The following is a 14,313-nucleotide window of genomic DNA, read 5'->3' as shown; positions in this document are numbered from 1 at the left end:
ACTCTCTCTACATTCTCTTATCCACCAAACCAAATTGTGAAAAAATAAAACAGAAAAATATAAAATGTAGGTTATATCTGTCTAAAAACGCTGCAGTATGCTGTTGTGCAGAAATCAGAGCCGTGCTACGATGAGAGAGATTGGTGAGGAGCTGACGAGAACAGGAAGTGTGAACACAGAAAGTGTCTAGGAAACAAGGGTGTAAAGGCAGAAGTGCACTACTGCTCAATATGTCACAGGTCTATACGCAGCCATGAACATCAACTGAAATCTAACAAACGAGACCTGGACCCGAGCAACACAACAGCTACGCTAAGAGGAAGACTGAGTAAACTACAAACATGGGGTAAGCTGGATTTTACTATTTTGTTTTTTACTTAAGTTCAGTTTCAGTGTGTGTAATAGCTATGCATGATATTATATGGCAGATTTGTTGAGTTCAAATGTGAAATCATGACTGAAGCAAATGTGTTTATGAATGGGAGTAATGTATGAATGTCATAATTTAAAATATTTATATAAATCCAACGATATCGACAGGTGAAACTGTGACCCGTGCTAACACACACAGGAAATATTGGTGACAAAAGGAGGGAGGAAGTGGAGATTTCACAGACAATTGAGCTGTTCCCAAAGAAGACTCTGTTCAAACTGTATGTCAGGTCATTACACAGGCCTGTACAGATGTTATACAGTAATACAGCGCCCCGTGGTCACAGAATGTGGAACTAAACTGCACAGAATGTATCTTGATTCATATATAAATTTGCATATTTTGACTGCATAAAGTGTTGTGTCAAAGATCTGGATTTTCTAGTTTGATTGAGCAAAACAAGACTATTTAATACAATTCAATTATATTCCTACAGCACATTTAAAACTACCACAAGCTTCACATAAAAGTCAACAAAAAAAACACATATATAACACAATACATAGGAAAAAAGCAATAAAACACAAAGATATCCTGTCTAGCTAGTATTAAATGCCAGGGAGAAGAGGTGGGTTTTCAGGCTTTGGTCTTAAACTGTGTTAAAGCCTGAGAGGATCTGACAAAATATATTGAAATTAAGATTAATAGTACTTCATTCAAGCACTTCACTTATCTTATTAACATTATATTTTTGTTCAATTGAAAACGACATCATTTCAGTTTTTATGACCTAGAATCTGAATGAGGCACTTGTATATATTTCAGTTGCGGCATCAGCAGTTTGGTCTGAGCTCAGTGAAACAGGACAGTTTCTTAAGTGCTGCGCAACAAAATGACAAAAACAAAGAGGTTATGAGGTGGGAATATCAGAGTGTAGGACAGGCCAAAGAAGAGGTTTATAGAAAATAATATCTAAGTGAATATGTATCCTGATTTGAGAAGGTTTGATTACAAGTTATAGAAGTGTTTTTGTGCTTAAAACAAGAAAAAGATGTAGTTTAACTTTAATTGGAAAATAACAACAACAAAAATGTATGTTGCTTGAAATAAAGGAAAAAAATCTGTTGTTCCATTGGTGAATAATTTTATCATCAGACTCTCGTGAGCTTTAAGTCATAAGTCTGTTATAATGTTGTTAAACGTTCTTTCTATCCCTCTCTCCTGCCTGTTCTTTCTTTCCCTCTCTCTATCCCTCTCTCCTCCTCTCGCAGTGAGTCGAGCATATGCCAGGTGCGGGCCACAGTGATGCTTTACGACGACAGCAGTAAGCGCTGGGTTCCCTCTGGCTCGGACTCTCCTGCTCTGAGTCGGGTTCACATCTACCACAACCCCTCAACCCACACCTTCAGAGTGGTGGGACGTAAGCTCCAGGCCGACCAGCAGGTATCCCACGGGCAAAAAGAAATCAGTAAAGGTCCTGTATTACGCAAATTTGACACTTTAAGCCATGTTATAATACTGTTTCCTTTCATTCACACATGTTTAACACACAAACCCTGCACATTTAGGCTTTTCTCTCAAACAGAAAACACTCTGTTCCACCTTGTGATGTCATGTGGTAATACAGGAAGTGCTCCACTGTGTTTTTAAACTCCATACAACTTCACTAGAATCATTTGGATAATTTCAGCCTAGGGTCCAGAATTTGGTAAAAGGAGCTGTTAGCTTGAAAACTACTGCTTCATGACGTCACAAGGTGAAACTGAGCATTTTGAGCTTTGGAGATGTAGACAGAGTTAATAATAAAGAGTTACTCAAACAAGTGTGGATGAAACAAAACACAACTCCAGTTATGTTTTTGACAACATTATAACATGGTTTAAAGCTCACAAGAGTCCATTTTGTGTAACATAGGACCTTTAAACTGTAACACATAGATAAAATACATAGATCGTTATTTTACATCTTTTTAACTATAAACCACCACATTAATAATAGGAACAGGTCCGATGACTTCCTGATGGCCACCTTTGTTTTAAAGCAGCAATCAGCAGATTTCATTTATATGTTTTTATTTTTGAAAACGCCTATGCAACATTTTTTATTGTACATGTATGAGCTGGAGTTTTAACTTTTTGCATCGTCAGAAGTCAGTACAGAGCAGTAGGCGGAGATGGGTGTAGGTAAAAACGGACTACAGGATTACGCAAACGTGCATGAATCAATTGAAATGCAACTTTGAGTAAGCTAATGATGAGGAAACACCATTATATATGCTCTAAAAGGTTTACATAAATTACTACTTTTACTAAATATGCATTTAAAAATGCTAATTCCCCATGTTTAGTCCTGACTCTGGGCACCAGCAGGAGGCCGGGACTAAACCAGGACTAAACCCCGGACTAAATCAGGGCTAAACCAGGACTAGACCAGGACTAAACCAGGACTACACCAGTGTTAAACCAGGACTAACCCAGGACTTAACCAAGACAAAAATCTGAACTAAACCAGGACTAAGTGAGTTCCCCCATTGAAGAACTTAGGCACCACCCCTGTCCACCACCCCTGTCCACCGCCCCTGTCCACCGCCCCTGTCCACGTCTACAGTATGTCACCAGTGTTGCCATATATACTGTCCAATCTGACTCACGGCACGTTCCCCACTTTTTGAAATGTTGTTGTGTGGTAAAGTCCTGCACAACTTCCTCTTTTCACTTCAAAAGTAGAACTGGCAACCTCCGCGATTTCTCCCACTCATGCTCAGTATAGACGTCTGACTAAAACCAAAGAACTTTCACACATACAGGGGTGACGCAGTGGGTTAGGTACATACCCACTAACCAGAGGGTCTGCAGTTTGACCCACACTTGAGTATATAGTGTTGTTTTTTTCCTAAACAAGAGATACTCATATCATTTATTATTGTGTATGGAGTCTATTAAACAGTTTTGTTACTTAAGTAAAAGTACAGATACCAGAGCAAACAAATACTCAAGTAAAAGTAAAAGTATCACATGAAAAAATCTATTTAAGTAAAAGTATTAAAGTACCTGTTTTAAAATATACTAAAAGAGTAAAAACTAAACTTATTTCTCGCAGATTTTGAGGTCTAATAAAGCTTCAAATGGAGTGATTTTGATAAAGATTTTAGCTGAATTTTTTTTAGCTGTTTTTATTTGTATATTTTTGTTTGCTCAAATTATGAACATGTTAAAAATAAACCCTCAACTCAAAGTACAGATAACCAAAATGTATGCTTAAGTACAGTACTTTACTACTTTTACTTTGGTATGTTCCACCACCGGTAGCAGTACTAGACTAGTAGTAGTAGCAGTAGTGATAATAGTATTAGTGGTAGTGGACGTAGTAATAGTAGTAAGAGTATTGGCTGTAGGTGTAGTAGTAGTAGTAGTAGTAGTAGTAGTAGTAGTAGTAGTAGTAGTAGTAGTAGTAGTAGTAGTAGTAGTAGTAGTAGTAGTAGTAGTAGTAGTAGTAGTAGTAGTAGTAGTAGTAGTAGTAGTAGTAGTAGTAAGTCCCTAAAGGATATTTCATTGTTTATTGGTGATACTAGATACTGACAAGCTGCTCCAGTCTCACACCAGACGACTTCTTTCCAGAGCAGGAGTGTCCAAACTTTCCTCATCAAGGGCCACATATTAAAACACAGACAAAGCTGAGGGTCGATTGAGGGCCATAAACTGGTCACCAATACAGTGAATACTTCAAATCTGTGGTATTATTACAAGTTAGACTGAACCACTAGACCTTTATTCATTCTTACATCCTCAATGAGACAATTTAAATATTAGATATGGGCTTGTTAAAGTAGATTTTCAGAAATGTACAGTAAAAGTACTGTTTAAGGTAATATAGGACAATTCACCTGGAAGCTTGAGGGCCACAGTTTGGGCATGTCTGTTCTAGTGGCTCATCATAAGAAAACCATTATTGACATTATCAGTTTGTTTTAAAGAGAAGGGACACACTATGTATTTGTGACACCACAGGTATAAGTATAACAAGTTGTAATAAACACTGCATTCTTTTGTGTTTAATCTTTCCAGGTGGTGATAAACTGTCCAATCATAAAGGGTATGAAGTACAACCAGGCCACCCCAAACTTCCACCAGTGGAGAGACCCGAAGCAGGTCTGGGGTCTGAACTTCAGCAGCAAAGAGGACGGAGCCACCTTCTCTAAAGCCATGACATATGCTCTGGACGCTCTCAGTGGCCCCGCCCCTCCAGGTACACACACTCTCATCTGGAGCCTTTTGTTTTTGGGAGAAAAGGAACAAGTACAGTTTAGGCTAGGGAACGTAAAGTAAGATTCAAGATTAACTTTCATGCAACGGAGTGGAACATTTGTCTTGGGATATTCACACATGCTGCTGTCAGTGATGTGTGGTACATAAAAAGCCAGGCCCATAAAAATAGAATACATTAATGAGACACAAGAGCTCACAATAACATACAGTCTGCAAAAAACAAGTTACCTATTTTTATTCTGAAGCAGGCCCACAAAAGAGACACTAATAGTAAAATTCAATTCAAGTTTATTTCTATAGCACATTTAAAACCACTTCTGCTGACAAAAGTGCTTCACATAAAAGTCAAAAAACAAATATACAAATAGCAAAAAAAACAACAATAAAACACCAAGATATCCTGTCTAGCTAGTATTAAATGCCAGGGAGAAGAGATGGGGTTTCAGCCTAGTTAGGGCTCTGGGTGGAGTATAGAGCTGCAGTAACTCCATCAAATAAGGAGGACCCATAGAGTGCACACATTTAAACACAATAACATTTTGAATTGCACCTGAAATGAAATAGGGGTGTCTCGTCTCTTAGTTCTTGTCCCAGACGAGCTGCAGTATTCTGGATAATCTGTATGTGTTGCAGTTACCATAATAGTGCTGAATCACATTTCTTTTAGTATTTATTACAGTACTTACAATAGTTTACTACCTATTGTTTTGTTACTGTAGTAGTATATGTTTTTATTTTCATCTATGGCTATTTTCAACAAGTATTCATGGAAGATTTTCTTCCCATTAAGGTAGTGTTCATTAGCATTATTAGTAATAGATGCTTTTGTACACTATAATGTTTAGCATTAATAAGCATTTTATAAATACAAACTACTGTAGAGAAAGTGCTTGAGTAAACTCCAACACAGCAGTTAGCACTAGTGACTAATGTGTGGACCCAAACTGAAGTGTTACCAAAGGAACATTGAATAACAAATATCTTTTTTATCCCCAGTTCAAAATGGACCTTCTGCCCAGGAGCTGGAGCATCAGAGACGGTACATGTACTTCTAAATACATACATATGTTCTGTACATCTGCTCTATGGAAACAGTAAGCTCAGTATTTATGCTCTGCTAAATGTTAGCTGTGCTTCAGTTCTGAATCTAAAACATGCACAATGCAAAACTGAAGATTATTTTCAGTTCTGGACACAGCTGGACCATTACATTAGCATGGCCCATGTTAATAGTGCTCCCTGCCCCTTTTGGAGCGCTATAACAGCCCTGTGGTTCTCTGTGGTCCAGATCAGTCGAGACGTGTTGTCAACTTCCCTTTAATTGAAGCTGGTTATTGGCCTGTTTCCTGCGTGAGATTAACCAGTGCTGTTAATGTTTAGATTAGAACAGCAGAGACAGGAGCAAGAGCGAGCAGCCCGAGAGAGACAGGCCTCCGCTCCCCCACCTGCACCTGCTGCTCCACCAGCTCCCCCTGCCCCTCCTGCTCCTCCTGCTCCTCCTCCTGCCCCCGGCTCTCCTGCCGTTCCCATCCCTCCTTCCTCAGACCCCACTCCGTCAGGGGTACCCACGCCGCCCCCTCCTGCCTCTGGTGGAGGAGGGCCACCTCCACCCCCTCCTCCCCCTCCTCCTCCTGCTGCAGGAGGTGGAGGTGGTGGGGGGTCGAGTGACCTGGCTGCAGCTTTGGCAGGGGCAAAACTCCGCAAATCTGCTCCAAAGGTAAGTTTGTGTTTATGTATTCAAAGATTTGGGAATGAACAAATACTGACATAACATTACAATAACATAAGTATAACATTACAATAACATAAGTATAACATTACAATAACATAAGTATAACATTACAATAACATAACCATAACATTACAATAACATAAGTATAACATTACAATAACATAAGTATAACATTACAATAACATAAGTATAACATTACAATAACATAAGTATAACATTACAATAACATAAGTATAACATTACAATAACATAAGTATAACATTACAATAACATAACTATAACATTACAATAACATAACTATAACATTACAATAACATAACTATAACATTACAATAACATAACAATAACATTACAATAACATAACTATAACATTACAATAACACAACTATAACATTACAATAACATAAGTATAACATTACAATAACATTACAATAACATAACTATAACATTACAATAACACAACTATAACATTACAATAACATAACTATAACATTACAATAACATAAGTATAACATTACAATAACATAACTATAACATTACAATAACATAACTATAACATTACAATAACATAACTATAACATTACAATAGTCTCTAGGGTCTAATGACATTATTATGGGCAACACTAATACACTGTTTTACTGAAGTCACAACTCAATAATGCAATAAAGGAAGTTATATTGTGGCAATTTTTTTTAATATGCTCTGTGTAGAGTAGCTCCTGGCAACCTCACTTTTAGCGTCACTACTTCCTGTTCAATTGTATCTCTATGAGTTTTTTTGAGTCACATTAAAATGTATAAATATTTAAAGTACAGTCAGTGGACAGAGAGCTGTGGGTGAATGTCACTGACAACATGTTAAACATTACACATATAAAATGAACACGTTTGTGTCTCAATACTAATGCTAATGCTAATGCTAATTTTGAGGCATAATAAATATTAAAACAACACCACAAACTGAAGTATTCTGCATACAAAAATAATTGGGTAGTCTTTATTTTAATGAATTTGAATTTTAATAGCTTGTTTATGTAATGTTTTCTGATTTTAATAAAAGTAGCTGTTAGCTTTGAGACACAGTGAGCTAGCTAGCGTGCTTTGTGTCTGAAACAAAAAATAAAGTATAACGTAGTAAACTATACGGTCAAATCATATTGGTAATGTGATGAATTGATGAACAGAAGTGTTGCCAAATTCCTCCACTTTTTCACCAAAATATCTGTCTACTCTAGTGCCTATAGAATTCCCTTTGTTTAACATAAATGTGTCTGCCCCAAAGATATAGATAAATGTACATAGCTAACCTGCTAGCTGCCACAAAGAGATCATGGGTGTAATTATCACCTCATATTTGTCTTAAAATGTTTGTATTAACCCACTCTACATAATTGTGCTATTTCTATTCCGCTATTGTGCCCTTAAATCAAGATATGAACTTTAATAAAAGACAAATCATTCCCTGAGGTCGCTCCTGCTAGTGATAGCACCAGGTTTGATTGACAATGTTGCTAAGAGAAGAACTCCAAATAGGAAACTCGGCCCCAAATTCTCTGCTATAACGACTCTAGCCTCAACAAGCTTCATTTAACTGGATCTGAACACTATGGGTGACGTCGCACTTACTTAATCCACTTTTTTAAACAGTCTATGATCTGCCCCTGCTCAGACTATGCACTTACTAACGTGTGAGTCATTTTGGTTACAGTTTCATGGGGAACTATGGTGCTCACCGATAAGCTTATTTTAGTCAACATTTATGAATAGACAGTTCTATAGAAAAACCTAAGTTGAACTCCGTAAGCAAAAGGTGCCCATGCATCACAAATGTAGTGCTCTATATGTATAAGGATTCAATTATCTTGACCTCTTTACTACTTGTGGTCTGGTTGTGTGAAAATGCGCTCACACATATAGAGATGCAAATGGGCCCTGTCAGTATTAAGTCTGCTGCAAAGGAAGTGGTTTTCTGTCTGGTGGAAGTTCTTGTCGCAGTGTCTATTGTTGCATACCTTAAAAACTACTTTTTCCACTACTTCTTCCCATACATGTGATCATATTTTATTTTATTTCCTAGGATGATGCAGCCCCACCCAAACCGGCGCCCTCTTCTGGTGGAGGAGGAGGCGGCGGTGACCTAATGGGAGAGATGAGTGCCATTCTAGCCAGAAGGTAAATCATGAACTAATTATACCATTACCATACACCGTATAGTTGTGTTATTATTGTCGTGTGTTCATATTGTAGGAGGAAGGCTTCAAATAACCCAACACCGAAAAAGGAAGAACCGCAAAATGTAAGATCTGAAACAAAATGAATTTAAATAACTGTAATATGTTATATCTTTCTGTGTACAGTTTTATAATAACTGGAATTAATTTTGTGTTCAGTTAAAGGTGCACTATGGAACTTTACTTTTCTGATGGGGGTCCCACTACATTGTAATTATAGATAACTTGAACGCCATGAAATTGTCCCATATTACACAAAACTGACTCTTGTGAGCTTTAAGACACATTATAATGCTCTTACCTCCTCAAAAACATACCTGGAGTTGTGTTTTGTTTCATTCACACATGTTTGAGTAACTCTATTATTAGTCTGTTTACATCTCCACAGCTCAGAATGCTCTGTTCCACCTTGTGATGTCACAAAGTGGTAGTTTTACCTTTTACCTTTAGAACGCAACTCCAGGTCTGTTTGTAATAGAGAAACATTTTAACATTGATCAGAAAATAGCGTAATATGGAGATAGATCACGTTAAGGCAAAACTGCAACACTAACATCTCCATGGAGACAAGCTTGCGGCATATGACCACCAGAAAAGTTACACAGTACACCTTTAAAACACTGAAAACATTTTGATGCAAGTTTTTTGAGTATTTTGCTAACCCATTTGATATTTGTTTTCTTTTGTTTAATTAAGGACAATAATGAGTCAGCGCCCAAAATGTTCTCAGGAGCAGAAGGTACACTTTGCACTGGGCACTTTCAGTTCATTACCACAGACACTAGATCAAGCTCACACAGGAAATCAACACGCGTCAAAATAGTGCTATGCTTTCTGTATCAAAGAGTACGTATGCTAATCTGAGCCGGGTTGTTTATGATTCACGTTTGGCCTGTCCTTCTTTCAATAGAACTATTATATATGATACAGACAGAGGCGGAAGAGTAACCAAAAGAGCTACTGAAGTACTTTAAAACTGCAGAAGACAGAATAAAAAGTACTACAAAAGAGTAATTGTGTCTGGATCAAATATCTTCTTTATAATTTGAACTTAATTTGAAGCACTAAACATGAAATAATGCACAGATCTGGTATTTTCAATGGATAGACACAAAAATTAAACAAAAATCAACCATATCTGAAGGAGCGCTGCAAGAAACACAGATGTTCGGTTCATTTAATATTACCCAGACACTTTTAGTCTTACTCAAAGTGGGAAAATAAACCAAAACTTTACTCAAGTTCTGAAGAGGACTGTTAAAATATATTATTCAAGTAGGAGTGAAAGTATCGTGTCCAAAAACTACTCGTACAAGGTCACGTTTTTCAAAAAGTTACTAAAGTAAATGTAACGAGTAATGAGTAACTGAGTACTTCCTCCCTCTGATTACAGAAGGCAGGGACAAAGCTGCCACTATGCCCAGGTAAGATCAACACTGGAACCTTTCATACACTATTACATTCAATTTAATGCAAGTTTATTTATATACTATTTAAAACAACTTCAGCTGACCAAAGTGCTTCACATAAAAGTCAAAGTCAAATATACACTACTGGGTTTAATCTGTCATGGTGGATTCGCGGCACTGATACAGATAATACGATACCCGGAAAAAGAGCAATAAAATATGATGTAATTAGGGTTTGATATGGTAATAAATAAAAAAACAGATCGTGCTCTGACCCTCGTAATGTTATGATATTTTGGTAATATTGTAACTCTTTGCTTTTCGTCTTACTGCAGCTTTATGTTTATACTCATTCAATTCAATTCAAGTTTATTTATATAGTGCATTTAAAACAACTTCAGGTGACCAAAGTGCTTCACATAAAAGTCAATAAAAAAACACATAAACAGATAAACTACAATTTATTAGATTGTTAGATATACTACAATGGTTGTCTTGATGTGGATTTCCAACTTCACAGTTTTCCAGTGTTGCCAATGATTGTGTTTAAATGTGTGCGCTCTATGGGTCCTCTTTATTTGTCGACTTTTATGTGAAGCACTTTGGTCATCTGAAGTCAAAAATAAACTGCAATAATGACAACACTTCAATATTTCCAGGCCCAAACCCTCGGCCAACAGAGATGCGAGTCCGACCACCTCGTCTCCATCTACTACTCCTCTGTCCAGGTAAAACTTCACAGTACTTCTACGACTACTTCACACAGACTGCTGCGCTTCCTGCTGTTCCTGTCACGTAAAGCTGGCCTGATGAGTCTGATGAGTACTGCGTCGAGTACTGCGTTGAGTACTGCGTTCACTTCTGGTTTATATATGAGTCTGCTAACACTTTGACATTTGAGTGCCTTTATTGGAAAGAGAGAAGTACTGTTATCTGCTGTACTTCTGTTTTGTTGGTTTAGCTACCTGTTACTCAGCTGTAGAAATATTTTGTATTAATTTCCTGATTCAGTGAAAATGTAATTGACAGCAGATGTGAAGAAATTAGAGCTTTTATTCTGTTGGGTCAAGTTTTACACATTTTGTATGACACCTGCTGGTCAAAATTGGTACGGTTTGCTCTTTTTTTGTAAGCACAGGAAAAACCTGACCTCAAATTATATTTTTGTATCCATGGAGATGTTACTGCTCAGCTTATAATGTTCCACTATATTGCAATAAACTTGTGTATCTCCATGGAAACAAGAAGGTGATGCCAATAGGTCAGGTTACAGGTTGTGTCTGTGGAGAGGTGACCCAGCTCACGCAAAGAATGTATGTATTTTACAATGCATCATGAACACCTGCACTTGATTAAATACAAAATAGATAGGCTTAATGCTGTACTGAGGAACATTCCAGGGAAAGCAGTCACCGTGGAGATAAGCAGGTGGCAGACGACCCACCAGAAATGTTGTGTAATGAGAAATGACAGGTTATATTTTCGATTATGATACTATGCTAATGATAAAAATGAGCACAGTTTTCGACAATTAACAATTCAAAACAAAATATTCTTCACCGAGCGGTGAAGTCCCCAAAATGTCACCTATAAACAGGAAGTTGAAACACATGAATGAACAAAGTATGCTCATGTCCCGCTGTCTCATAAAGTTTTAACCCACCTAATTTGTTTATTCGCTGTTTAAGGTTGAAGATGACAAAGAGGAACTCTGAAGATTCTGGAAGCACTGGGCTGGATTTAGATAGACTAAAACAGGTTTGTTAAATAACGTTATTAAAAAATAAAATAAATAGGTTGGTTATATTCATTCATACCTTAACATTGTGAATCATTTCCTCTTTTTGTGCGAACAGGAGATTCTTGATGAAGTGAAGAAGGAACTGCACAAAGTCAAGGAGGAGATAATAACAGGTATAATCACATACAGCCCCGGCAACCTCACTGTTAGCGTCACTACTTCCTGTCCAATTAGTACTTCCTGTCCAGTTGTATCTCTATGAGGGTTTTACCGAGTCAGGCTAAAATGAATAAATATTTAAAGACCAGGCAGTGACAACAAGTTAAAACTACACATATAAAATAAATACTTCACCAGAGGACACTTCTGCCTTTAGAAAGAGACATGTTTGTGTCTCAATGCTAACGCTAATGCTAATTTTGAGGCATAATAAATGTTAAAACAGCACCGCAAACTGATGTATTCTACATTTAAAAATAATCAGGTAGTGTTTATCTTAATTAATTTGAATTTTAATAGGTTGTTTATTTTATGTTTTGCGATTGTGATAAAAGTGACCTTTAGCTAGCCTATTGGAATAATGCTAACGTTCATTTACTCATTTGTTTTTCAGCTTTGACTCAGCAGCTTCAGATAGAGACACAGAACATTGTGTGATCTGACCATTTTCACTCAAGTTTTATTTTGTATGTTTTTTTTTACATAGATTTATGGAGATTTTTATGTGTCATTTTCAACAAAAAAACATGCTAATGTCTCATAATTTATGTCAGTTATATGAGTTAAACATTCAGCAATTTTTTTATTTATATTTGAATTGACCTGTAACCTGAACAATATCAAGAGAGTCAAGTGTTTCTGTACTGTACTTTTGAAATGATACAAGAAATAAATATATCCAAATTTTTTTTTTTTTTTAGCTTACAACTTTTATACTTTATTCTCACTGTCCTTAGAATTACACACACAGGTACGAGACCGTTTGGCTCACATGTTACCAGGCAAATTTTATGATCCAGTCAAATGCATTTAAAGGTTGTTCACCTTGTGATGTCATGAAGTTGTAGTTTTCAAGTTAACAGCTCCTTTTACCTTTTGTTTAGTAGAGATTAGCAATTCCAGAGCTGAAATTATCAAAATAATTCTAGTGAAGGTGTATGGAGTTTAAAAACACAATGGAGCACTTCCTGTATTACCACATGACATCACAAGGTGGAACAGAGAGCTGAACTCAGTCTAAATATACAGGTCTGTTTGTGATGAGGAAACATTATAACATAGATAAGAAAATAGTGTAATATGGGCCCTTTAAGCTGTTCGAGGACGTGTATGGGGCCATGTTTTGAATTTGTATTTTGTTGATTATTATTATTACCTAATGTATTTATGCTACAGGGCATTTGCTAACACAAAGGGGCATATTTGTAACAATTCTCTATTTTGACCTCAAATGAAATAAAACCCACATTTTCAAATCTGTTGGTTATGTTTTATTTCTATTCATTCATTAGTAGACTTCACAGGCCCATCAGCACAAATTTCAGGGCCCGGGGAAAAAGGCTTCACATGGGCCCCCCTCTAATGTATATTAACAGGATGAAGGTCAATTCTGGGCCCTTAAAACCCTGGGGCCCGGGACAACAGACCTCTTTGTCCCTCTTGTCCACTCCCCTCTGTGTTGGTACACACAGATAAGCCGTTATTGTCTGGAGAAATCCATCTTGAACATGAGAGAAAATAGACAAGACCCAAACATAATTCCAGAGATGAAAAAACACTCAGAAGCTCCATTTCTATGACTGAAAGATCCACGATCCACTGGAAGATGCTGGGCTGGATGTCACAATTAGCTGAACAAAGTAAAAGAAGTACTGCACTTAAGTAGAAATGTTAGATATCTGTACTTAAGTACATTTTAAAGTGGATACTTTTTACTTCACTACATTTGAAAAGAGGTATTTTTACTTTCTATTCCACTACATTTTTTAACTGGACTGAAAAGTAAAAGTATTTTTTATTATAGTTTGAGACCTGCTGAAAAAGCTGAGGGTTTATGTTTAACATGTTCATAATTTGAGCAAATAAAAATATACAAATAAAAACAGCTAAAAAAAAATGTATTCAGTTGTTTCTGTCGAGCAAAATTCAGCACAAATCTTTATCAAATTCATTACATTTTAAGCTTTATAAGACCTCAAAATCTGCATGACATACCTTTACTTTTTACTCTTTTAAGTACTTTTTTAAATGGGTACTTCAATACTTTTACCATACTTCAGTTGGGTTTTTAATTGATAATGTAAAGCATATTGTACCTTCATTAAAACAGACCTATATATTTTGAATGAGAAAGTCCATCCATCCATTCTCATGAATATAAAAACTAAAATCTATATAAAATGTTATTGATTTACTTGATGTTATTTATATTATGATGTCCTATGCCCAGTACAACACTTTTAAATGTATTTAGTTACAGAACACGATTTAGTCCTGTCACGACAATCACTATATCCACTTATTGTTCAGATTATATAAAAACTGGAACTATATTTTTGGGGT

The 14,313-nt window shown here is 36.5% G+C and overlaps 1 protein-coding gene across 1 annotated transcript; it reads left to right on the top strand.

Annotated features, from left to right (window-relative positions):
• The first annotated feature begins 191 nt into the window (after nt 1-191).
• Nucleotides 192-13,223, top strand: LOC117381580 (vasodilator-stimulated phosphoprotein-like). Its single transcript, XM_033978562.2, has 13 exons — nt 192-346; nt 1,645-1,816; nt 4,438-4,618; nt 5,635-5,677; nt 6,019-6,355; nt 8,448-8,542; nt 8,618-8,666; nt 9,298-9,340; nt 9,995-10,025; nt 10,670-10,738; nt 11,699-11,768; nt 11,867-11,924; nt 12,365-13,223. Exons 1-13 carry the CDS (start codon nt 342-344, stop codon nt 12,406-12,408), a joined length of 1,197 nt encoding a protein of 398 aa, XP_033834453.1. The 5' UTR covers nt 192-341; the 3' UTR covers nt 12,409-13,223.
• The last annotated feature ends 1,090 nt before the right edge of the window (nt 13,224-14,313 follow it).

Source organism: Periophthalmus magnuspinnatus, chromosome 14, assembly GCF_009829125.3.
Source record: "Periophthalmus magnuspinnatus isolate fPerMag1 chromosome 14, fPerMag1.2.pri, whole genome shotgun sequence".
Classification (NCBI taxonomy): domain Eukaryota; kingdom Metazoa; phylum Chordata; class Actinopteri; order Gobiiformes; family Gobiidae; genus Periophthalmus; species Periophthalmus magnuspinnatus.
This window is presented reverse-complemented; position numbering and strand designations above follow the sequence as displayed.

What these genes read in the sequence shown, in the direction of transcription:
- LOC117381580 (XM_033978562.2), top strand. An exon ending in ATTTAGATAGACTAAAACAG is followed by an intron (nt 11,769 to 11,866) that starts GTTTGTTAAATA and finishes TTGTGCGAACAG; the next exon opens with GAGATTCTTGATGAAGTGAA. An exon ending in CAAGGAGGAGATAATAACAG is followed by an intron (nt 11,925 to 12,364) that starts GTATAATCACAT and finishes TTTGTTTTTCAG; the next exon opens with CTTTGACTCAGCAGCTTCAG.